Source organism: Oncorhynchus mykiss, chromosome 16 (assembly GCF_013265735.2).
Source record: "Oncorhynchus mykiss isolate Arlee chromosome 16, USDA_OmykA_1.1, whole genome shotgun sequence".
NCBI lineage: Eukaryota > Metazoa > Chordata > Actinopteri > Salmoniformes > Salmonidae > Oncorhynchus > Oncorhynchus mykiss.
This window is the reverse complement of record NC_048580.1, coordinates 54,037,922-54,063,578: the sequence shown is the minus strand read 5'-3', so window position 1 is coordinate 54,063,578 and position 25,657 is coordinate 54,037,922. Positions and strand designations below refer to the sequence as shown.

Below are 25,657 nucleotides of genomic sequence, written 5' to 3'. Positions count from 1 at the left end.
ACTGTTCCCTGGTAGGCCGTCATTATAAATAAGAATTTATTCTTAACTGACTTGCCTAGTTTAAATAAAGGTTACATAAAACAAAAATACTAAAGGGAACATCAGTTATTTGCAACATAGTAAGCAAATAAAAAAGAATAATTCTAAAACAGATTTCTTTACACTTTTGCTTTACACCATTTATTTAAACTTTACAACTGTGGCAGTCATGCTGGTTATTAGTACAGGCATCAGTGTTGGGGAATAGTGAACTACATGTAGTTCAACTAGTAATTAAACTACATTTATTTAAACTTTACAACTGTGGCAGTTATGCTGGTTATTAGTACAGGCATCAGTGTTGGGGAATAGTGAACTACATGTAGTTCAACTAGTAATTAAACTACATTTATTTAAACTTTACAACTGTGGCAGTCATGCTGGTTATTAGTACAGGCATCAGTGTTGGGGAATAGTGAACTACATGTAGTTCAACTAGTAATTAAACTACATTTATTTAAACTTTACAACTGTGGCAGTCATGCTGGTTATTAGTACAGGCATCAGTGTTGGGGAATAGTGAACTACATGTAGTTCAACTAGTAATTAAACTACATTTTTCACTAGGTTTGTGGTCGTTAAACTAAATTCAAATTTTGCTTTTAGCTTATTACTTTTTTTTAACCATGTAGCTAGCTAACTACTGGAACTACATAATACTTTTTTTTATATATATAGAGAAGAAAATATGGGGGGATATAAGCAAACATTGTCTTTATCAGCAACAGGACAGCTTAATTCTCACTTGAAACAGTTTTTGTGTTTAATACGGCAAATTACACATTCTTGTAGTCTGACATTTCGGATTTAGATATGTCCTGAAGTAGCTTGGATGTAGTGAACTACGTTTTCAAAGTAGCTTAACTTCTTCTAGTGTGAAGTATTTGGTAGATTGGTAAATTAACAATTACTTGCATGATTCCCTCCAATCCAACATGGGGTAGGATAAACTGCTCAAGTTGTATCTCAAACTAAATATCAGTGACTTCATCCTTTTATTCTAGATGGTTGTAATGTTGTCACCAATGGCTCCTCTGTGCTATGAAAGGGCCATTTCATCTGAATGGGCTCTTCTCACAAAAGGCTTGACCACAACCTACACACTTACAAAGCAATGTATGCACTAGAGGTCGTCTTGGGTGCAAAACATTGGTAGTGTTTATTACTAGATGTGACACTACTTGTCTCAAGAACAATCAGACCCGAACGACAAAGAAAGTACATGTTGGAGCTCATTATGAAGAAAGACCAGTGGTTGTTCCCAGTGCTGACCGGCTCGCTGCTTTGAGGTAGGCCTGGTTGAAATGTAAATATGTGACCCCATGGTCTTTTGGGCAAGTATTGTAAGGTAGACTCAGTGACGTTGCCACGAGCAGCACCACAGATATTGAGATGCAAGACTTCTCTCACAGTATCTGTGCATGTGCACGGGTTCACTTCACGCTGTTCAGTGTGGTAGCCAGGGTACCAAAACAGCTGAGAAGTTGAGCCTCACGCTCCAACGCTCTTAGTTGTTGCGGAAATCGACCCACTATGCTGTTTACTTTCTGCATCTACGTCATATCGCTGAGTCTACCTTTAACTTATACTAATTACTATAATAATCTATTTGGATTACATTTGTATGACATACTACAATCACCCAATGCATATGACTGACGATACAATAAAACGCAACCATGACATCATATTAAACATTTCATAAAATGTTTATTTGTACTATTCATTTTTAAATAAGACATCGCTATATAGCCCTGGGCTTAACACAATAGCACTCAGTTTTTAAAAAATGACCATGATTCTGTCTGCCTCCTTTCACACAATAAAGGAATCTTATAAAAACATCCAATATCTGACCAAATTTACAGTAGTATCATACCATAACAACTTCAATTCTATGTACAAAGGTACATTATATTTACAGTAGAAGGTGGCTTGTTAGCAGCAGATGTTTGAGTGTTTCTCATATGGCTGTCATAAAGCAACAGAGGTAGTCTTGCTGGATCTAACCAGCTTTGTTGAGAACATCCCTGCATGTCACAGCTTCAACTTGCACAGAAAGTGACAGTGCTCATAGTAGGGAGGCCATTGACCTCATAAAAAAAACATACATGAAATCTCAAGCCATCTAATAGAGGCCAAATATCAAGTATTTTCCCATAAAAAGAGACAAATGAATAATAACCCAATGAGAGGATTATCCCAACTCAGAACTATTAACACAATCAGACTGAACCCAACGGTGATGATGAAGAAGCTTTGTCTTAGTAAGATGTGTCTGCTCTTTCTTGCTTGGCCTTTGTCTCAGGTAAGAAAACCAGTGTGAAAATAAAAGAGATGCATAAAAGGGTTTAAGTAGAACACTTAAAAGATTAAAAAAGATCAGATAAGTAGATTTTTTGTTGTGGGTATTTTCTGTTTAGTTTTTTCCCCTGTTAATTTAGTTCTGTCTTATTGGCTAAAGCCCCGTAGGGTGGAGTGTAAGCGCCCTTGATGAACCTGACTGTCACTCCAGGGGACTACACCATGATGGGCCACCCATTGACCCCTCCCCCATAGCTGTTGCTGAGGAACTAGATGGCTGCGAAAGGAACGGGGGAAGTTGTTCGCAGGCAAAGTAGTCCTTCAGTGGGGCAAAGAGATGGCGGATCACAGGCACACTCCAGGACTTCCCCAGCACCTTCTGCCTCTGCTGGCGATTCATGTTCTTTACATCGGTGTAGTGCTTGGGGAAGCCGAAGATCCTTGAAGTGAAAGGCAGAAGAGAAGAGAACATCTTTAATATCCACTGAATTATATATATAAAAAATGGAAAGTGATAAAAAAATTAAATGCCATATTTCAAAATGCCTACTTCTCTAACTCTGTGATCCACAGGTTGTCATCCACACCTTTCACTGACACAGGGAGCTTGCTCACATTCTTGCCCTGCTTGAGGGAGTTGGGGTTGGTGGTGATGGTCCTCACTTTTGTGAACTGTCCAATAGAAAAGAAAATAAACAAAGGAAAACAAGAAAGTAAGACACAAGGAAATGCTCAGACAAACAGTCACCGGTTCTAAAGAAAGATGGGTAGAATAACTCAAATGAAAAAAAATAAAACATTTGAAAAGAACCAAAGAGGATCAGATTGGGACTTCCTAGTTAAATAGAAAATTTATTTGAAACATTTGACCTTGGCAACTCTTCCCCTTTCAAGGCAGTCCTGGAGAAGAACCTTGTCGGTCTGGGATGCAATGATGGGTCTAGAACAGAATCAGACACATTGAACAAATCCTAAGAAGATTTCTAAAGGCAGGAGGCAGACTCATCACTAAGAAGATAATTATTGTAATTATTTCACCACTATGGCTTATTTATTGCCTTACCTCCCTAATCTTACTACATATAGACTTTTCTATTGTATTATTGACTGTACGTTTGTTTATCCCATGTGTAACTGTGTTGTTTGTGTCGCACTGCTTTGCTTCATCTTGGCCAGGTCGCAGTCGTAAATGAGAACTTGTTCGCAACTGGCCTACCTGGTCAAATAGTCACAGAGATGGTACTAAAGATGGTGTCATACTGGTGTGGTCCTGGGTTTTTGCGAAGACCCACATATCAGTAGACTATAGAGATCAATTGCACTGAATAAATAATTTTAATCTATGGTTTCAATAATCAAAGGGGTTGATGAGAAAGGATCATGGATCAGCTGAGTGGTTTAGTTTGGTCCAGGGTCCAGACACGTACCTGTTCATCCCAGGGATGTTGCCCCAGAAGTATCGCGCTCTGTGGGCCGGGCTCACTTTCACCGCATCCACCAGAACCGGGTTGCACTGAGAACAGACTGTCAGTTATTATTTGGGTTCTAAACTACAGAACATTTAGACAGTATGATTTGTATACAAATAAAGAGATCTGGTGCTGTGTTCATGTGAATTATTAGATTCTGACTTCAAACCCATTCATTCTATAACCCAGACCAAAACCACAAAGACCCAGAAATATAAGCGTCAAAATTTTGTTTTAAGAATTCCCAATTTTCAGAGACAAATGTACGCAGTTATTATTTGGGTTCTAAACTACAGAACATTTAGACAGTATGATTTGTATACAAATAAAGAGATCTGGTGCTGTGTTCATGTGAATTATTAGATTCTGACTTCAAACCCATTCATTCTATAACCCAGACCAAAACCACAAAGACCCAGAAATATAAGCGTCAAAATTTTGTTTTTAGAATTCCCAATTTTCAGAGACAAATGTACGCAGCACGATACAACTGTTCTAAGAGGAGAGTGAATGGGGCTGGCTAACCTCCAGGAAGCGGCAGATGTCGACCTTGTGGTGGTTGTTCATGAACACCACGTTCTCAAAAAACCAGAAGAACGGCCTCCGGTCGTCTTCTTTGGGCTTCATGATGTGAAGAAGCCGGTAATACTCAAAGAAGAGCCTCCCCGTCCCTTCTACAGACAGAATGACAGATTTAATAAGCACCCATAACACAGGGGAATAGTCTGGGAAGTCGGGTTATGCACTGTAGCTAGGCAGTGAACATTGCAGAGCTGATATCCACATTAGAGCTAACACAGATGTTGCACTCTACTTGCCTATTCCAAACTAACCACACTGTTGTACACTGCACTCTGCTGGTAATGTCTATAAGTCACACTACAAAATGTGTAGAAAATATTTAAATATATTTTTACTCTGTTGATCTCACAAGGTAAACTATTCAAGTCCCAAACATACCAAACAGTCCCTTCCGTGCTGGGTTCACCATGGCCAGATCATTGCAAGGGCTCCCACCAATGAGCAGATCGAACGGACCCCACTTTAGGATCTGCATTGGACAAGAGTAGTGAGGTCTGTTTTAATAATGACCAATGTTTCAAACCGACAGTAAAAGTGCTGTGCTCACATAAGACGTACGTGCTCTTTGGTGATGAGCCGGACATCATCCACATGTATGATCTTGCCTTCATGGTTGATCTCAGAAACAGCAATGGACTCCGAACAGATCTCCGAGGCCACATATTTGTCCACCTTGAATCCCAGCTCTTTCAGCACCAAGTAACCTAAGGGTCAAATAAAACAGATGTCTGTTTCGGTTAAGTGCTACTGTGCAAAGTCTCTGATTATTGAAGTTCCTCTTCTCGTTAGACCTAAAAAGGGGTATAATTTTCACAGTAGAATCAGAACAGTTGAAAAACAATAGAATTAGCATCAAATGGAATAGTCAAATATTCACAGTAGATCATACTAGAAGCAGAACAAATATTAGTAGAATTAAAACAAATAATACAGTAGTATTTTTGTCAGCAGAATCAGAACAACACAGAGTAGAATTAGAATGGAAGAACTCCGGCGCAGCAGCTAACCTGTGCCAATCCCATCAAACAGTGAGAGGACGCTGATTGGTCGACGCAGGTTGGCAGGGATGGACGGGTATACCCGATCGGGCTCCTAGAGAGGGCAAAGGTTTAGCACAGTCATTCGGTTATTGACCAGTAAGAGCAGTACCGGTATGTAAATGAATGTTACTAATAGATCAAATCAAAAAGCATTCCATTCTAAGGTAACGCTACAACCGCCACTCACAAACTGAAAGGCACTGTTATTTGCAAAAAACTCCTGGACACGGATGCTCCAGTCAAGACGGGGTTTCAGGGCACCGTGGGCATTGTGTGGTTCACACAGGTAGCAGATCCATGGATCCACCTCCTTCAGAGAGTCAAAGGTACCTGGGCCAACCAAGATGTTTAGGCAGTCCAAACAGTAGGAGCTGGGAGAAGACATGTTAGAACATGACCCATGTCGGGAAGGTTTAGAGTAAACAATGGCATAGGAGGCTGGTGAAGTGAGAATGGGGAGGACGGTCCCTCTTCCACCAGAGAGAGCGTTAGTAGCAAATACTGTTACTCACCGGCAGCAGCTGTCGTTCCCACAGAGGATGACCTCCAGGCCAGCACAGCACACTGTACAGTATGACTGGTAGCCATCCTCATCGTATCGATAGAGAGTCTCAGTGAAGTTATCCTGTAGGGAAGAGTAGTCAGTGTTATAACTTCCCATATAAAGATTTAGGAATTGGCACAACTAGGGAAGACATGACCATCTGAAAAAAATGGAGGCAACACACCCAATATACATTTAGTTTTTTAACATATACAGTACCAGTCAAAAGTTTGGACACACCTACTCATTCAAGTTTTTTTACTTTAATAACACATATGGAATCATGTAGTAAACAAAAGTGTTAAACAAATCAAAATATATTTGAGATTCTTCAAAGTAGCCACCCTTTCCCTTGATGACAGCGTTGCACACTCTTGGCATTCTCTCAACCAGCTTCACCTTGGCTGCCAACAAGTGCTCATCGTATGTGGGAACTCCTTCAAGACTGTTGGAAAAGCATTCCAGGTGAAGCTGGTTGAGAGAATGCCAAGAGTGTGCAACGCTGTCATCAAGGCAAAGGGTGGCTACTTTGAAGAATCTCAAATAGTCCAAATAAAGAAAAACCCATGAATGAGTAGGTGTCCAAACTTTTGACTGGTACTGTATGTTTTTGTAACCTCTCTGACCTCTACAACATGGTGAAATGTAGCAAGAACCACAAGATGAATATATGTTTTGCTTTACCTTGCATTTAAGGCAAAGGCTTCCTTCAAACAGTGGATGGAAAATCTCTATATCGTCAGCCATACAGCACAGGCAGAAAGCTTTGGAAGATTGTAATTTTCTAAGTGAGTGAACAAAACAATGAAGGAAACAGACTTCCAACACAATACCACTATTTAATACAAAAGTGTCCATGTCAGCACAAGCTCTCACCTTCAATGTCCAGTCTTTTCTTCTGTACCCTTTGAACCATCTCCTCTGAGAAAATAAAGATACAAAATACAGTATATTAAATGTGTGCAGAGTGCATTGAGAAAAGTAAACAAGTAGGAAATAACGCCGTTGGAAGTGATTTGAAACAATTATTAACAGAGTATATATATATCAGCGTGAAGAAAGTAGAGAAGGCCCACCTCTGTATTTCTGATCCGGCTGTTCATAGACGTAGCCTGGGTCTTCTTTTTTGTTGGACTGCTGCTTTTGTTTTTTGAGTGGTGGCTGGCAGTCTGGACTTTGATCATTTTTCTCCATGTTGGACGAGGCACCTGCATCCTCCTCCTGCCTGAGGTTGAAGGTGCCGTTGTCCAGGTTCAGCGAGAGCTTGGTGAGACACACAGACACCTGGCTCATGTTGTGCAGTTCGCTGTTGATGGATGTTGCCTTTTTTTGGTCCGGTTGCGTCCCATTAGCAATCCCTTTAGCTGTAAAATCATTATCAAAATACTGTACACCGTTAAGACAAAATATATCTATTTATTTTCATACAAGTTCTTATAACATCTTCAAAATGAAAGAGGGATCATGTATGTAATATTCACTAGGCACAGACGTCAGTTTAACGTCTATCCCACATTGGTTCAACGTAATTTAATTGAAATGACGTGTGAACCACATTGGCTCAACCAGTGTGTGGCCAGTGGGTAGATACAGAATGATGTTAGTCAGCCTCTTAGCTTACCCTCTGTCTGGAGTGGTGGTTGGAACCCATCTGGGCCAGAGGGTTTGAAACCGTCGAAGGCCCAGTCCACCATTTCCCCGAGGTGCTCCTCCTGCTTCTCTGAACCCAGGGAAAACACCTTCCTACATCTTGAAGCAGCCACCTACACGGTTACATATTAACACAATCAGGTGGGATACACACATACATATCGACAATCATACACAAGCAGAGATACAGACTGACCTGTAAAGACTGGAACATAGCATCCCTGTACGTGACGAGGGTGGCGAAGCTATTTGCGCAGAAACATTGTGCAAACGATCCAAATGGCAGCAGTCCCCGGGTGTTTATCTGAAACAGACAGAATTTCACTGAGTGATAGGCACAACAATTCACCTTTACAATTTAATTTAAAAAAACATTATTGTCCATCAAATATGGACACTCATAACTCAAACACTGAAAACAAAAACACAATGTCTTTCTCCCCCCTCACCTCGGAAAACATGCCAGCCCCAAACCATTCAACTTTCCGGATGCGGTTGGCTGCCTGCCGTCCCTTCCAGGGTTGGACAGTCCCTGGCCACAGGGAGAATCCCTCTATCTGTCCCCATACCAGATCCCCCACATTGTAGCCCTTCTCATCCTACAGCACAGTCAGCCATACACCACAAAACAAATCTGGTGAGATTGAACACCGAAATACATTGATATGTACCATTGTTGGCCTCAAAGCTAACTGTCATGATAATGTAAATCAGAAAAGAGAAAGGATTATTTTACACACTTCAGTTAAGTAGAGAGAATTTCAAGACAAATAACATAATACTACTTAACAAATGTATAAGATCTTGGCAAGAAAAAGTGCGTGAACCCTTTGGAATTACCTGGACTTCTGCATAAATTGGTCATCAAATTTGAACTTCATCTAAGTCACAACAATAGACAGTCTGCTTAAACTAAATAACACACAATTATACGTGTACATATCGTTAATGAACATACTGTGTAAACATTCACAGTACAGGGCGGGAAAAGTATGTGAACTAGAGGTCAACCGATTAATCGGAATGGCCGATTTCAAGTTTCCATAACAAATCGGAATTTTTGGGCGCCGATTTGCCCAAAAAATGTTTTGTACACCTTTATTTAACTAGGCAAGTCAGTTAAGAACACATTATTTTCAATGACAACCCACCGTTCCTAGGCTAACTGCCTCGTTCAGGGGCAGAAAGACATATTTTCACCTTGTCAGCTCGGGGGAACCAATCTTGCAACCTTAGTTAACTAGTCCAACGCAATAACGACCTGCCTCTCTCGTTGCACTCCGCAAGGAGACTGCCAAATGCAGTAAGCCAAGGTAAGTTGCTAGCTAGCATTAAACTTCTTATGAAAACAATCAATCATAATCACTAGTTAACTACACATGGTTGATGATATTACTAGATAGTATCTAGCGTGTCCTGTGTTGCATATAATCTGACTGAGCATACAAGTATCTAAGTATCTGACTGAGCGGTGGTAGGCAGAAGCAGGCGTGTAAACATTCATTCAAACAGCACTTTTGTGCGTTTTGCCAGCAGCTCTTCGTTGCGCTGTTTATGACTTCAAACCTATCAACTCCCCGAGATGAGGCTGGTGTGACCGAAGTGAAATGGCTGGCTAGTTAGCATGCACTAATAGTTTCTCAAATTTAACTCGCTCTGAGCCTTGGGGTGGTCGTTTCCCTTGCTCTGCATGGGTAACGCTGCTTCGATGTGGTGGCAGTTGTCGTTGTGTTGCCGATTCGAGCGAGGAGAGGGACGGAAGCTAGTGTTACACTGGCAATACTAAAGTGCCTATAAGAACATCCAATTGTCAAAGGTTAATGAAATACAAATGGTATAGAGGGAAATAGTCCTATAATTCCTACAACCTAAAACTTCTTACCTGGGAATATTGAAGACTCGTTAAAAGGAACCACCAGCTTTCATATGTTCTCATGTTCTGAGCAAGGAACTGAAACGTTAGCTTTCTTACATAGCACATATTGCACTTACGTTCTTCTCCAACACTTTATTTTTGCATTATTTCAACCAAATTATCTACTTGAGGCTAAAATGATTTTATTGATGTATTATAGTAAGTTAAAAGTGTTAATTCAGTATTGTTGTAATTGTCATTATTACAAATACATTTCTCTTTAAATTGGCCGATTAATCGGTATCGGCTTTTTTGGTCCTCCAATAAGTTGGTATCGGCATTGAAAAAAATAAATCATAAATCGGTCGACCTCTAATGTGAACCCTTGGTTTTAATAACCGGTTGACCCTACTTCGGCAGCAATAACCTCAACCAAACATTTTCTGTAGTTGCGGATCAGACCTGCACAACAGTCAGGAGGAATTTTAGACCATTCCTGGAACAAGTGCGCTGAGAGTCGGGAAGCAAGTTCAGGGAGTGAGTGTTTTAATAAATAAAATAAACACACGACATGAAAACAGAGTCATTAACACCAGAGTAAAGATCCATGGGGAGTGACAGCTATAGGGAAGATATTCAAGGAGATTATGGAGTCCAGGTGAGTGACATGAGGCACAGGTGTACGAGACAATGGTGACAGGTGTGCTGGATAATCAGCAGCCTGATGACCTAGAGGCCGGAGAGGGAGTATAAGTGACATTCACAGAGTTCAAGTAACAGACACATCAACTCTTCAGGAGACTGCGTCACAATTCCTCTTTACAAAACTGTTTCAGTTCAGCAATATTCTTGGGATGTCTGGCGTGAACCGCTCTCTTGAGGACATGCCACAGCATCTCAATTGGGTTGAGGTCAGGACTCTGACTGGGCCAATCCAGAAGATGTATTTTCTTCAGTTGATTTACTTCTGTGTTTTGGGTCATTGTCCTGTTGCGTCACCCAACTTCGGTTGAGCTTCAATTGGCGGACAGATAGCCTTACAGTCTCTGCAAAATGTCTTAATAAACTTGAATTCATTTTTCAGTTGATGATAGAAAGCTGTCCAGGCCCTGAGGCAGCAAAGTAGCCCCAAACCATGATGCTCCCTCCACCATACTTTACAGTTGGGATGAGGTTAATGTTGGTGTGCTGTACCCTTTTTTCTCCACACAGTGGTGTGTTCCTGCCAAACAACTCAACTTCAGTTTCATCTGGCCACAGAATATTTTGCCAATAGCGCTGTGGAACATCTAGATTCTCTTTTGTGAACTTCAGACGTGCAGTTATGTTTTTTTTGTACAGCAGTTGCTTCTTCAGTGGTGTCCTCCCATGAACAACATTCTTGTTTACTGTTTTACGTATCATAGACTCGTTAACAGAGATGTTAGCATGTTCCAGAGATTTTTTAAAGTCTTTAGCTGACACTAGGATTCTTAACCTCATTCAGCATTCTGCGCTGTGCTCTTGTAGTCATCTTTGCAGGATGGCCATTCCTAGGGAGAGTAGCAACAGTGCTGAACTTTCTCCATTTATAGACAATTTGTCTTAACGTGGACTGGTGAACATCAAGGTTTAGAGACACTTTTGTAACCTTTTCCAGCTTTATGCAAGTCAACAATTCTGAGATCTCTTTTGTTCGAGGCATGGTTCACATCAGGCAATGCTTCGTGTGAATAGCAAACTCAAATTTTGTGAGTGTTTTTATAGGGCAGGGCACCTCTAACCAACATCTCCAATTTCATCTCAATGATTGTACCCCAGGTTAGCCGACTCCTGGGTTCACATACTCTTCCCAAACTACACTGTGAATGTTTAAATTATATATTGAATATAGACAAGACAAATACAATAGTTTGTTTTATTAGTTTAAGCAGACTGTTTGTCTGTTGTGACTTTATGCAGAAATCCAGATAATTCCAAAGGGTTCACATACTTTTTCTTGCCACTGTACATACATAACAGTACAATTTAATATATTAACAGTTACAATCTGTTGTTGATGGAGTCAACAGTACCTACCTCGTACAGGCAGGAGGATGTCTTAGATGGTCCTTCAGGGATGGATGTGGCCATCGGCAGGGCATTGTCATTTTTAAGCTGGGGGTCAGTGAGAGAAACACTTATATTATGCTTCCATAATATATGCACATAATCATATTTTATATAAAAGGAAATAGATTTAAACAAAAATATAATGTACCTTGTGCTGTATGGTCTCAGTCCAAATAACGTCATCGTCGCTATCATCGAGAACAATAATTTCAATAGACTCAGTTGTCTTTAGCGCTGCCATTGTGGGCAAATTGCAAAGAGGTCAATATTTTTTTAGGATATATACAATATTCATACAATTGTCTGACAATGATCCTTTAATGAGTGTATGTGATTCTCAGTGCTATCCTTACCTGGTCTTGTGTCTGTCTCAGCAGGCTCTGTGATGTCAATCAAATCTTGAACAATAGGAACAATCGGAATTATTAAATATACAGTATATCCGTACTCACCTACAGGGTATGCAATGTTTGTTCCAGCCTAGCACTCACACACTTGTGTCAAATAAACAACAAATAACGGCCTTCAGTCTGGAGAGAGGCTTAGTTGAATTGAGTGTTACTGCTGGGCTGGAACAAAAGCCTGCACACAGAAACAGAGCTGGAGACCTCTGCTCCAAATAAACAGTTTGTCAAGTGTCACATTCCGGTAAATATATAGTACAATCTTACCAGATGAGTTACTCTCCTGTTTTAGAGGACTTGAGGGTGATGAGGGTATGCCTTCATCCTCACTGCGTTCTGTGAGCCAGTCATCCTCATCCCGACTACCATCACCAAGCAAGTTAGCCTGGACACATACAAGACATCCATACCAACACAAACAAAACATTAAAAAATGGTATCTTCTACATTGCAAAACAATATGCTACTACTATAGTCACACATTACAGCAGAGCTAACACACCAACATAATTTCCCAAACAGTGCCGTCTAGTCCAGTTAGCTACACACCCGAGCGAAGACCTTGTCCCTTTGCAGAGAGCCAGAGGGGAGAGTAAGCAGGCTGCAGATCAGCCTCCGTAGGATAGATGTCTTTCCCATGGTTCTCAGCACCTGTTTCCAGTGCTGCTCCACCGTGGGCCCAGGGGTGGGAGAGTCGGCGGTAGGCTTCTCACCCTCTGAGATCATATACTCCAGGAACTCATCGGTCAGCAGGGCCATGTCCCCCGGGACTCCACACAGCCCCATGAGGGACCCCAGCTCGGCCACTACCCTACTCGTCACCTCCAGCCTCCCAGCAGGCCTCAGCAAGATGGGAATGTTTTTCAGGGCCACGTTGGGTAGTGGCAGGCTCTTCATCAGGCTCCAGGTGGTGGCCTTGTAGAAGGAGACACTGCTCTCCAGGAAAGAGTCTACGACATCGTCGTCGAGTTCTGCCTGATGTTCCGACAGGAAGTCCTTCACGCGGGCGCCCGTATTCACATCCACCCTCAGGAGGTGATCCTTCTCGTTGACAAGGAGCGTGGGCTCCCGCCGCCTCAGGAAGCGGTCCACGGCGGGCGAGCGGAGGAAGCTGGCTGCATAGGAGTGCACCAGGCTGGAGGCCTGCTGTAGGATGTTGGCCACATCAGAGTCGCCCCATTCAAGGAGCTCCTGGAAGGCACAGAGGGGCTCCAAGGCTTGCCCCAGGAACAGCAGGCTCAGTCTGACTTTTAGGTCCCTTAGACGGGCACACACTTGCTCCGCATCCCCCTCATTGCCCCGGGACTCAAAGTACTGGAGCAGCTCGGGCCAGGCGTCTGCCATCCTCTGCACTGTCCTGCCCAGGAAAAGGCACTGGGACGACAGGGGAAGGAGAGGGTCCAAGGATGTCACATCGGCAAATATCTCCTTGAGGTTGTCGTTGGTGGTGGGGCAGGTGGAGTAGTGGTGGTGGATGTTTCTAACCAGCTCCAGGACCGACTCCGGCAGCGCACTCACGCCCACTTGACACGCCCGTCCAGCCAGGCCAGGGAGACCACAGAGGGACACCAGCCCAGGGTTCAGGGCCCTGAGCCCAGTCACCAACACCTGGCTCAGCCCTGAGTCTCCACAGTAGAACACAGCCAAGTTCGCCATGGGGAGCTCAAACCTCCTCAGAGTCTCCACCAGACAGTTCAGCTCTGCTGTACCAGCTGACACTGTGGCATCCCTGGGCTGAAGGGTGTCTAGCAGGCGCACATGCTTGACCCCTGACCTCTGGTCAAAGTAGCCCACCAGAAGCACACTGGCCGTCTCCCGGTCTCCATCCCCTCCCAGCTCCACACCTCGGTACAGGTAGAGGCAGTAGGGGGTCTGGGAGCAGGCAGCAGTGATGTCCTGAGGGTATTTCTGACCCAGAACGTGTCTGGCTACCTGATCCTGGGTAAGTTCTGTCCCGTGCTTTGCTGGGCTGGGCCAGTGCTTCTGGATGAGCTGCAGCAGGCTGGGGCTGAAATGGAAAAATGTATCCTCCTTCTCCTCCTCTGCTGTTTGAACATCCAGTGCCATTTCCTGGTTCTGCCAGGGCCCCTCAGACATCTCCACTTCCCTAGCTGTGGGTGACAAATGACAACATTGAGAAACCAAAACACAAATAAAGTGGATACAGTGGACTAGAATTTCATACTAGCAATTCACACGAAAAAACAAAAGAATAGAACAGAGAGAGAGTGAAGTTGAGTCTCACAGAAATCGAGTTGTGTCAGGGCTTTGGGTCTTTGTGGCTGTTTAGCAGCATTAGCAGGTGGCATGCTCTGACCAGCCCGCGACTCCAGAGCATCATACTCCTGGCCATTGTGGTTGGAGTCAAAGAACACCTTGAACCACTGTAGGAAGTCCAGGCTCGCCTCAGAGCTCCCTCCGATCAGACCCTCCACTGGGATTGACTGGGGGAGGAGAGATTTTACACAACATTATTAAATCACATGTAACAATATGCCTGTTATAAAATGTAATAAGTACTAGATTACATATACACTGCTCAAAAAAATAAAGGGAACACTTAAACACAATGTAACTCCAAGTCAATCACACTTCTGTGAAATCAAACTGTCCACTTAGGAAGCAACACTGATTGACAATACATTTCACATGCTGTTGTGCAAATGGAATAGACAACAGGTGGACATTAAAAGCAATTAGCAAGACACCCCCAATAAAGGAGTGGTTCTGCAGGTGGCGACCACAGACCACTTCTCAGTTCCTATGCTTCCTGGCTGATGTTTTGGTCACTTTTGAATGCTGGCGGTGCTTTCACTCTAGTGGTAGCATGAGACGGAGTCTACAACCCACACAAGTGGCTCAGATAGTGCAGCTCATCCATCATTGCGAGCTGTGGCAAGAAGGTTTGCTGTGTCTGTCAGCGTAGTGTCCAGAGCATGGAGGCGCTACCAGGAGACAGGCCAGTACATCAGGAGACGTGGAGGAGGCCGTAGGAGGGCAACAACCCAGCAGCAGGACCGCTACCTCCGCCTTTGTGCAAGGAGGAGCACTGCAAGAGCCCTGCAAAATGACCTCCAGCAGGCCACAAATGTGCATGTGTCTGCTCAAACAGTCAGAAACAGACTCCATGAGGGTGGTATGAGGGCCCGACGTCCACAGTTGGGGGTTGTGCTTACAGCCCAACACCGTGCAGGACGTTTGGCATTTGCCAGAGAACACCAAGTTTGGCAAATACGCCACTGGCGCCCTGTGCTCCTCACGGATGAAAGCAGGTTCACACGGAGCACATGTGACAGACGTGACAGTCTGGAGACACCGTGGAGAACGTTCTGCTGCCTGCAACATCCTCCAACATGACCGGTTTGGCGGTGGGTCAGCATTTCTTTGGGGGGGGGGGCGCACAGCCCTCCATGTGCTCGCCAGAGGTAGCCTGACTGCCATTAGGTACCGAGAGGAGATCCTCAGACCCCTTGTGAGACCATATGCTGGTGCGGTTGGCCCTGGGTTCCTCCTAATGCAAGACAATGCTAGACTTCATGTGGCTGGAGTGTGTCAGCAGTTCCTGCAAGAGGAAGGCATTGATGCTATGGACTGGCCACCCGTTCCCCAGACCTGAATCCAATAGGTAGGGAGGTCATACAGGCACGTGGAGGCCACACACACTACGGGGCCTCATTTTGACTTGTTTTAAGGACATCACATCAAAGTTGGATCAGCCTGTAGTGTGGTTTTCCACTTTAATTTTGAGTGTGACTCCAAATCTAGACCTCCGTGGGTTGATAAATTTGATTTCCATTGATAATTTGTGTGATTTTGTTGTCAGCACATTCAACTATGTAAAGAAAAAAGTATTTAATAAGAATATTTCATTCAGATCTAGGATGTGTAATTTGAGTGTTCCCTTTATTTTTTTTAGCAGTGTATAACACCATGTTATTACTAGAGTAATTGCAGTGTTGCTACACATGTGTAAGAGCAATGGAATGAAGAAGTTGTGTGCAGATTACACACAGTCCTACCAGACTGCAGTATATCATTAACGGGTGTATGGCTGTAGTGTAACTCACTTTGATCACCCCACTCCTCCCGAAGCCGGCCTGCAGCACACTGTAGTTGTGACGGGCATCCACCTCATCACTGGCATGGAACCTCACTCTCTGTACGTCCACAGAACCAGGGAACAGCCAATGCATCAGCTGGCAGAACGCAGCACCTGGAACACACACATTTAGAGTCTTTACCCCCCATCCCTGAAACTCATGCAAAATAGCTAACTGTGATTGTTTTACATGGTAACTTCTTCTCAACTGGCCTACCTGGTTAAATAAAAGTTAAAAACATTGATGTAGAGAGGAATGTTCTCTAAGTATGACATCAGACACATAACAGTGTATTATCTAGAGACAATACATGGGCCTAGAGAATTTGTCAACAGGGTGTAAAATGAGCATCTAGCCTACCTGAGCATGTTTGCTCCACCTTCGTGAACCTGGTCTGTAGAGATTCATTGAGCCAAGCCAGCAGCTCATAGCGGTTGTGTTTCTCACCAGGCTTGACTTGGACATTCACTGCCATCTCCAGGTCTCCTCCACCTGTAGCAAAACCACATATCAATAACAATGTAGCTTAATAACTAAAACAAGGATCATAGTATTTGTATAAGTGATAGTATGTGTTAAATGCATGAATTGATATTCAGTACGGAGTGCACACTCCACGAACAAGGCTACTTTCAGGCACTGGTAAACATCAACATCCATTTGCGTATTGTAAAGGTTGGGGGAAGGAATCGAACATCGCAATAAAAGTAAACTACCGCTACAGTGTGTCACTTATAGCTGCTGCAACATTGTATCGCTTTCGAACGATTCAGGGTGTTGTAAAATTGTGTCGATTCATCTGCGCTCTTGCTTTGTGCATTCGTGCTTCGCGTTAACTTCCTGAATGTTCAAATAGCCTATATTAACAGTTACTATAGTCATCAAAATGTTCTGATTTTAAATGTTTACACAAATCGCCAAGGGCTAAACTTACACATGCTCATATTATTTTCCCGCAAAAACACAGAAGGAATGTATTGTATTTGGACCAATGCTGACCCAAGCAGCCACGTGTATAGTAACCATGCAGTGTTAAGAGAAAACGTGAGTGAACCGAACAAACGCAGAAGTGTTTCTTCAGGTGCCCCACATGTTATTAGAACGTTATTTAGAACAATATTTAACTAGTGTTTTCAACAAGGCTGGTAAACTGTAGACAATATCGCAAAACATATATTTCTCAGCATTCCAAGCAATAATCATTTATTTGGACATATTGTAAAATAAAAGCATATATCATTCAATTACATTGTTATATGTGTAACCTACGCTATTTATAAAGCTTGGTGAACGTAAAAAGTACAATACAACCTGGTAAAAGTTCATGTGAGGCTATGAGCTAGGCTACTTGTCTATTTGCTTACGATATATCGAAAATGTTCAGACATGTGCGCTCACCTCGCTCTCCTTTCCTTTTCACGGCGTTTTCAATGTCCCAAACTCGTGGTCTGTCGTTTGGCCAAGCTAGCTACTCACCCCTTTGGCTCAGGGAATACGGAATATTTAACTCGCTGCAGCTGTACAGAAGACCCATAGCTATGTTTCGTCCGCGGGATTCCAACCAATGATCTCTCTATGCTAATGTCTGGCGTTGGCGGGATTCCAACCAATGATTTCTCTATGCTAATGTTGAGTGGGGTTGGACTACGTGAACCAGCCGATCCCGCTTCGTGAGCAATTACGCAAACTATGCTTTAGCTATTTGCGCCCGCCAACCACCGAAAAAATGGAAACACTATCTGTTTTACAGTTTCCAAGTCAGAATCGTAGGCGAAACATCGTAATCTATTGTTGTATCATTGTAGGGTTGTGTTTACGACATTTTGAGAGCCACAAGGTGTTGCAGACAAAAAGCACATCAAAACGGATCTAGGCGAAATTTACTCAGCATCTCAGATGATCGAACTTTCTAGTGTGGCCACTAAAAGGAAGTAACCGAATGTACCCACATATTCATCACGTTCCACGACAAAACAACATTTAGGACTATAAAAACACCATGGGGGTAGGTAGGGGGACCACAGGGTTGAACTTTCTTGATAGAAACATAACGCCTTCGTTCCCGAAATATGCCTAAATCTGGACAGGCTAAATCTAGTGTAGTAATGTGACCATTCCGTCCTATTTAGTTGAACCATTCTGTGCATAGGCCTACAGTAGCCTGGTGCTTCTGTTGTCAAATGGCAGCTCCAACGGGTCTAAAATGGCGAAGGTCGAAACTAAGCTCAGTTGGGATCGACTCAAACTCCGAGTAATTTAGTTGTTAAACGAATGGATTAACATTATCCACGTTTCTATCCACCGTTTTATGTGAGTAAAGTAATATGTATAAAATAAAAAAAACACGACAGATGTGATAGAAAGTTTTGGTGTAATTGTTATAAATGCCGACAAATAGGCCTAATTTGTTCGTTCAACATGGTGGGATCTTTTTGTGACTAATATTATTTATCTGGAAATGGTGGTGAAAAGTTATTATAGTATTCAGACCCCATTACTTTTTCCACATTTTGTTAAATTATGGCCTTATTCTGAAATCGATTAAATTGTTATTTTTCTCCTCATCAGGCCTTTATGGCAGAGCAGCCAGACAGAAGCCACTCCTCAGTAAAAGGCACATGACAGCCTGCTTGGGGTTTGCCAAAAGGCACCTAAAGACTCTCAGACCATTAGAAACAAGATTCTCTGGTCTGATGAAAGCAAGATTGAACTCTTTGGCCTGAATGCCAAGCTTCACGCCTGGAGGAAACCTGGCACCATCCCTATGTTGAAGCATGGTGGTGGCTGCATCATGCTGTGGGATGTTTTTCAGCAGCAGGGCCTGGGAGATTAGTCAGGATTGAGGGAAAGATGAACAGAGCAAAGTACAGAAAGATCCTTGATGAAAACCTGCTCTAGAGCACTCAGGACCTCACACTGGGTGTCACGGCTCTTGTCGTAAAATAAATAATAAAAGCCACTCTATGGCCAGGGCGTGACACTGGGGCGAAGGTTCACCTTCCAACAGGACAACGACCCTAAGCACACAGCCAAGACACCACAGGAGTGGCTTCAGGACAAGTCTCTGAATGTCCTTGAGTGTCCCAGGCAGAGCCCGGACTTGGCCCCTTAGTTCCAGTGAAGGGAAATCTTAACGCTACAGCATACAATAACATGCTAGATGATTCTGTAATTTGTGGCAACAGTTTGGAGAAGGTCCTTTTGTGTTTCAGCATGACAATGCCCACATGCACAAATCGGTCCATAAAGAAATGATTTGTACAGATCGGTGTGGAAGAACTTGACTGGCCTGCACAGAGCCCTGACCTCAACCCCATCAAACACCTTTTTAATGAATGAGGTCAGGGCTCTGTGCAGGCCAGTCAAGTTCTTCCACACCGATCTGTACAAATCATTTCTTTATGGACCGATTTGTGCATGTGGGCATTGTCATTTTGAATCTCACCATACCTTCTCTGCTATGCAATCTGGTTTCAGAGCTGGTCATGGGTGCACCTCAGCCATGCTCAAAGTCCTAAACGATATCTTAACCGCCATCGATAAGAAACATTACTGTGCAGCCGTATTAATTGATCTGGCCAAGGCTTTTGACTCTGTCAATCACCACATCCTCATCGGCAGACTCGACAGCCTTGGTTTCTCAAATGATTGCCTCGCCTGGTTCACCAACTACTTCTCTGATAGAGTTCAGTGTGTCAAATCGGAGGGTCTGCTGTCCGGACCTCTGGCAGTCTCTATGGGGGTGCCACAGGGTTCAATTCTTGGACCGACTCTCTTCTCTGTATACATCAATGATGTCGCTCTTGCTGCTGGTGAGTCTCTGATCCACCTCTACACAGAGGTGTACTTCTGTATACTTCTGGCCCTTCTTTGGAGACTGTGTTAACTAACCTCCAGACGTCAATGCCATACAACTCTCCTTCCGTGGCCTCCAACTGCTCTTAAATACAAGTAAAACTAAATGCATGCTCTTCAACCGATCGCTGCCTGCACCTGCCCGCCTGTCCAACATCACTACTCTGGACGGCTCTGACTTAGAATACGTGGACAACTACAAATACCTAGGTGTCTGGTTAGACTGTAAACTCTCCTTCCAGACCCACATCAAACATCTCCAATCCAAAGTTAAATCTAGAATTGGCTTCCTATTTCGCAACAAAGCATCCTTCACTCATGCTGCCAAACATACCCTTGTAAAACTGACCATCCTCGACTTTGGCGATGTCATTTACAAAATAGCCTCCAATACCCTACTCAACAAATTGGATGCAGTCTATCACAGTGCAATCCGTTTTGTCACGAAAGCCCAATATACTACCCACCATTGCTACCTGTACGCTCTCGTTGGCTGGCCCTCGCTTCATACTCGTCGCCAAACCCACTGGCTCCATGTCATCTACAAGACCCTGCTAGGTAAAGTCCCCCCCTTATCTCAGCTCGCTGGTCACCATAGCATCACCCACCTGTAGCACGCGCTCCAGCAGGTATATCTCTCTGGTCACCCCAAAACCAATTCTTTCTTTGGCCGCCTCTCCTTCCAGTTCTCTGCTGCCAATGACTGGAACGAACTACAAAAATCTTTGAAACTGGAAACACTTATCTCCCTCACTAGTTTTAAGCACCAATTGTCAGAGCAGCTCACAGATTACTGTGAGCTGCTCTGATATCGTTTAGGATATTGAGCTTGGCTGAGGTGCAACCATGACCAGCTCTGAAACCAGATTGCATAGCGGAGAAGGTACGGTGGGATTCAAAAAGGCTTGGTAATCTGTTTGTTAACTTGGCTTGGAAGAGAGGGTCAGATTGTCTAGCCCAGCTGATTTGTAGGGATCCAGATTTTGCAGCTCTTTCAGAACATCAGCTATGGTGATGGAGAAATGGCGAGGCTTGGGCATGTTGCTGTGGGGGGTGCAGAGCTGTTGACCGGGTTATGGGTAGCCAGGTGGAAAGCATGGCCAGCTGTAGAAAAATGCGATATAGCCCTTGAGAACCAAGGGCCAGTTTGTCAATGTGGTGCCTGTATAATGCTGTAAATTTACAGGAGAATACTTACAGTAATATACAATTATTTTACAGTACTAAGCAGCATTGCAAGTTGTCTTTAGAAGACACCTCCCTGAAATGTAATATTGTAAGAAAAACAATGTGTACAAATATATTTATTCAAATTCATAATAGGAATTTCACATGAATTGCACTTTAACCACAAATAACAACATTTGAAAAGAGCAACATTACAACTCCAGATAGTAGGGGAGAGAGAGAGACAGAGAGAGAGACAGTGATAAGAACATTGACAAATACTGGCCAATAATGTACTTCACCATACACAAAACAAGACATCAGAATAGGGCATTCTTGAAAATACAGGATTATGTAAGAAAAAAATTAAATCTAAACAGATCAATGAAAAATAGGAAAACAACAGTAGAAAATGAAGACATTTTGACAAAAAACTACAACAAGAACTGCTTGCCTGCCTGTCTTTGAGAAAGAAATGAGAGAAAGAGAGATCGAGAGAAAAAGGGTCTGAGAGAAGGACGGATAGAAAGGAGCAAGCAGGGCTAGACTGGAGCCAGAGTAGCACGCTACCACAAGCCAACACAGGCTCTGGGATGGAGCAAGCAGATCATTTTCAATGCCTCAACTGATTTAATGTATTCCATGTTGGGTTGTGCAGGTTCCTTGGTTCGAATAAACCCTGAAGGAACCAAATTCACAGCGAAAGCAGAAGTGAGCCGCAAGACCGGAAAGGTCGTTCTGAGGAAGCCATTGCCAATTGACCCACATGTTACACGCTTTCTCGCAGACCTGAACGTGTTTGAGTGGAAAAAGTACACAAACAATAAGGAATATCATTGCAATGTAACTAACAAATGCTAAATGTAAGTGTTGGATTAATGAATGTTCAATGCTTACCTCTGTATCAGCTCCAAGGTTGCAGAGGTCGACTCCTGGTATTCTATGTTAAAAACATAGAAAGTGCTGAAGAGCACAGAGGGCAGCAGCAAAGTTGGACTCACTGTCCAAAACACAGACCACTCTCCCCCCGATCGACACCATCCATTTTGAGGATGGATTTCTTGAAATACACAAAAGTAAGGGTGTTAGTGTATACTTACTAGACATCTCTAGATAGGTACCACAATACTATATATTTCTGTTCCACCTTAAATCAAATAAATGTATTACCAAGCATGATCAGCCTTGGTGTGTCTGGCAAAGGAATTTGCGCCTCAACATCAACCTGAGATGCAGCGACCTAAAATCACAAAACATACATATAGAAAATATTCAAATCATGTGTAATAGTACAGTATAAACACCATTAATCATATTAACTTTCTAAGTATAAAAATACTATTCCTTACATCTGCCAAGAGGAACAGAGACTCGTCCTTCTCTTTGAAGTGGGTCATCAACAGAAGAATGGCAGCAGTGGCAGTTAGATCATCATTGCCTTTTATGTAACCGTCGATTTCATTCAGCAGACACTGGATCTCTCTCCTCAACTTGGTCTTTTGGCTTTTAAAAAAGTAGAAAATTCTCTTACCCTTGTTCAGGAGAGCTTGAGTCAGGTGACTGTCAATCACAAGTATTGAAGTGGTCGCAGAGCCATAACTTGGTGAAAAGGATAGGCTACTGTTCCTGGAGGTCACTGATGCTTGAAGGAGGACAAGTGTCCTATCCATTCTTCATTTTCTTTTAAAAAATACAAAGAAGAAAAATGCTGTTAGGCTATGCGCTGCACTCCATACCAGCACAAGAGGACAAACAGCTAATTTTCAGAAACATTGTCACGTTCTGACCTTAGTTCTGTTATTATATCTTTGTTTTAGTATGGTCAGGGCATGAGTTGGGTGGGCAGTCTATGTTTGTTTTTCTATGTTGGTTTTTGAGTTCGGCCTAGTATGGCTCTCAATCAGAGGCAGCTGTCAATTGTTGTCCCTGATTGAGAATCATACTTAGGTAGCCTGGGTTTCACTTTTGGGTTGTGGGTGTTTGTTTTCCGTGTGAGTGGTTGGTCCACACAGTACTGTTTTCGATTTTGTATATTCACGTCGTTGTTTTGGTCGAGTGTTCTATTGTCTTTATTAGAAAACATTATGGACACTTACCACGCTGCATTTTGGTCCTCTGATCTTTCATACTACTCCTCCTCGTAAGAAAACCCTTACAAACATTTGAATATTTCTGTACTTTTATGTATTTTTGTCATTTCCGTCCATTTTATTGCACATGTCTCGCTCCCTCGTAGCATAAACCATTTCTTTTGAGGGCAAACTAACTAAACTCAGCAAAAAAAAAGAAACGTCCCCTTTTCAGGACCCTGTCTTTCAAAGATAATTCGTAAAAATCCAAATTACTTCACTCATTGTAAAGGGTTTAAACACTGTTTCCCATGCTTGTTCAATTAACCATAAACAATTAATGAACATGCACCTGTGGAGCGGTCATTGAGACTAACAGCTTACAAACGGTAGGCAATTAAGGTCACAGTTATGGACACTAAAGAGGCCTTTCTACTGACTCGGAAAAACACAAAAAGAAAGATGCCCAGGGTCCCTGCTCATCTGCATGAACGTGCCTAAGACAGCGCCATAGGGAGACAGGATGGACAGCTGATCATCCTCACAGTGGCAGACCACGTGTAACAATACATGCACAGGATCGGTACATCCAAACATCACACTTGCGGGACAGGTACAGGATGGCAACAACTTTTTTAATTTAACCTTTATTTAACGAGGCAAGTCAGTTGAGAACAAATTCTTATTTACAATGACGGCCTACACCGGCCAAACTCGGACAACGCTGGGCCAATTGTGCGCCGCCCTATGGGACATCCAATCACGGCCAGTTGTGATACAGTTTGGATTTGAACCAGGTTGTCTGTAGTGACGCCACTAGCACTGAGATGCAGTGTCTTAAAGGCTGACTACACCACTCACGTCGCATACGCGAGCATTGCAAAATAAATTTTGAAATCTATGTTATTCAATTATTGCACCCACACTGCTCGCGCGTGCCAACGAGTGTCTGCGTTGCCAAGTGCTAAAATAGAAATCAGTTCTATTTCTGACGCAGATTGCACTGCAAGTCCTGCCTCTCCCATCTCCTCATTGGTTTTTAGAAGCAGGTACCCACGTGCCATCTCCTTATTGGTTATACCCACGTGGGTGACTCATTGTTTATACCCACGTGCAGGCTCATCCTGACATGACCCTCCAGCATGGCAATGCCACCAGCCATACTGCTCGTTCTGTGTGTGATTTCCTGCAAGACAGGAATGTCAGTGTTTTGCCATGGCCAATGAAGAGCCTGGATCTCAATCCCATTGAGCACGTCTGGGACCTGTTGGATCGGAGGGTGAGGGCCAGGGCCATTCCCCCCCAGAAATGTCTGGAAACTTCCCCCCAGAAATGTCTGGAAATCCTTTCCACAGAGAACCCTCTGTGGAAAGGGTTCTACATGGAACCCAGAAGATTTCTACCTAGAACCAAAAGGGTTATACATGTACCTGGAATCAAAAAGGGATCTTCAAAGGGTTCCCTTATGGGGACAGCCAAATAACCATTTTAGGTTCTAGATAGCACCTTTTTTCATAACAATTACATAAATATTTATCAATATTTATCATTTATCAATCAAGAGCTCACCTCTGGTTGAAGGACTGAAGTAATTCCCGGCACTGTGTTGGCGTCAAATGGTATTTTATGTCCTCCGGCTGAACATATTCAAGGTCTTTAATATTCTCCACTCCAACATTTGCCCTCAGATGCACCAACAAAGATCTCACCATCTCGGTCTCCAACTTGGGCAGTTGGTGTTTAATTGCACCTTGAAGACCCTCCAACCTAACATTGGTTTAAGGAGAACACACTGAGTGATGCAGGGAAACAAAGAAACCTGACACTAAATTGGTAGTGGGTAATAATTACTCAGACTATCTTCATTAACACACACATAATTAATCAGAGAATCTGGTATAAAATGCACCCGGACATTGATCAGTGACACAGACTGATACACCCCAACAATAAAATGAACATGTGATTCTGTGACCAGTATCAGTGAGATCTTTCCAAATGTGTATCCATCATTTTCTCCCATTAGAACAAGGCCTTTAGTGTGTTTTTACTTTGTATACAATTTTGAACATCTACAGTGCTTTGCTTTGTGAACACTTTTGACTGTACAGCTCCCTGAATGGCGTTGTTATTAATAATTGCTCCTCAAATGAATTAATGACACCAACAACTTCAATACTACGTGGGAACAATTAGCAGCTGCATAAGTAAGATTGGAATAACAGGTGGCTTCCAGACAAGTTTTCTGGCTCACTCCTTGAAGCAGGAGTGCTTGCTCTCAAACCTTGGTGTCCACAAACTAATGAGTCGCCCAAATTGCAGGATGAGGTCGTGGTAGTGCAACAAGTTGTGATGCTTTGGTGCAAGGGCATTCTACCCCACAAGCAAAACTGTAGTTCGCCACATTTCTATGTTTTTTTTGCATGAATAATGAATTCAGAGCCAAACATCTGTGGTGTGTGTGAGAGAGAAAGAGCGCTGTATCCCA

General features: G+C 43.1%; 1 protein-coding gene across 2 annotated transcripts; it reads right to left on the bottom strand.

Moving 5' to 3' along the window:
- Positions 1–1,729: 1,729 nt before the first annotated feature.
- Positions 1,730–17,644, bottom strand: LOC110492303. Of its 2 annotated transcripts, none has more exons than XM_036947289.1 (25): positions 17,475–17,644; positions 16,439–16,565; positions 16,046–16,191; positions 14,224–14,422; positions 12,528–14,089; positions 12,246–12,363; positions 11,928–11,972; positions 11,723–11,808; positions 11,542–11,619; positions 8,078–8,227; positions 7,825–7,932; positions 7,600–7,741; positions 7,055–7,342; positions 6,855–6,899; positions 6,663–6,742; positions 5,947–6,059; positions 5,622–5,805; positions 5,402–5,486; positions 4,953–5,098; positions 4,773–4,863; positions 4,338–4,486; positions 3,771–3,856; positions 3,214–3,283; positions 2,894–3,015; positions 1,730–2,783 (listed from the first exon to the last, which is right to left on the bottom strand). In XM_036947289.1, exons 2-25 carry the CDS (start codon positions 16,551–16,553, stop codon positions 2,546–2,548), a joined length of 4,446 nt encoding a protein of 1,481 aa, XP_036803184.1. In that variant the 5' UTR covers positions 16,554–16,565; positions 17,475–17,644; the 3' UTR covers positions 1,730–2,545. The 2 variants fall into 2 exon arrangements, with proteins under 2 accessions (XP_036803184.1, XP_021422185.2); XM_021566510.2 differs by having other exon boundaries at positions 16,439–16,570; positions 17,477–17,643.
- Positions 17,645–25,657: the final 8,013 nt, after the last annotated feature.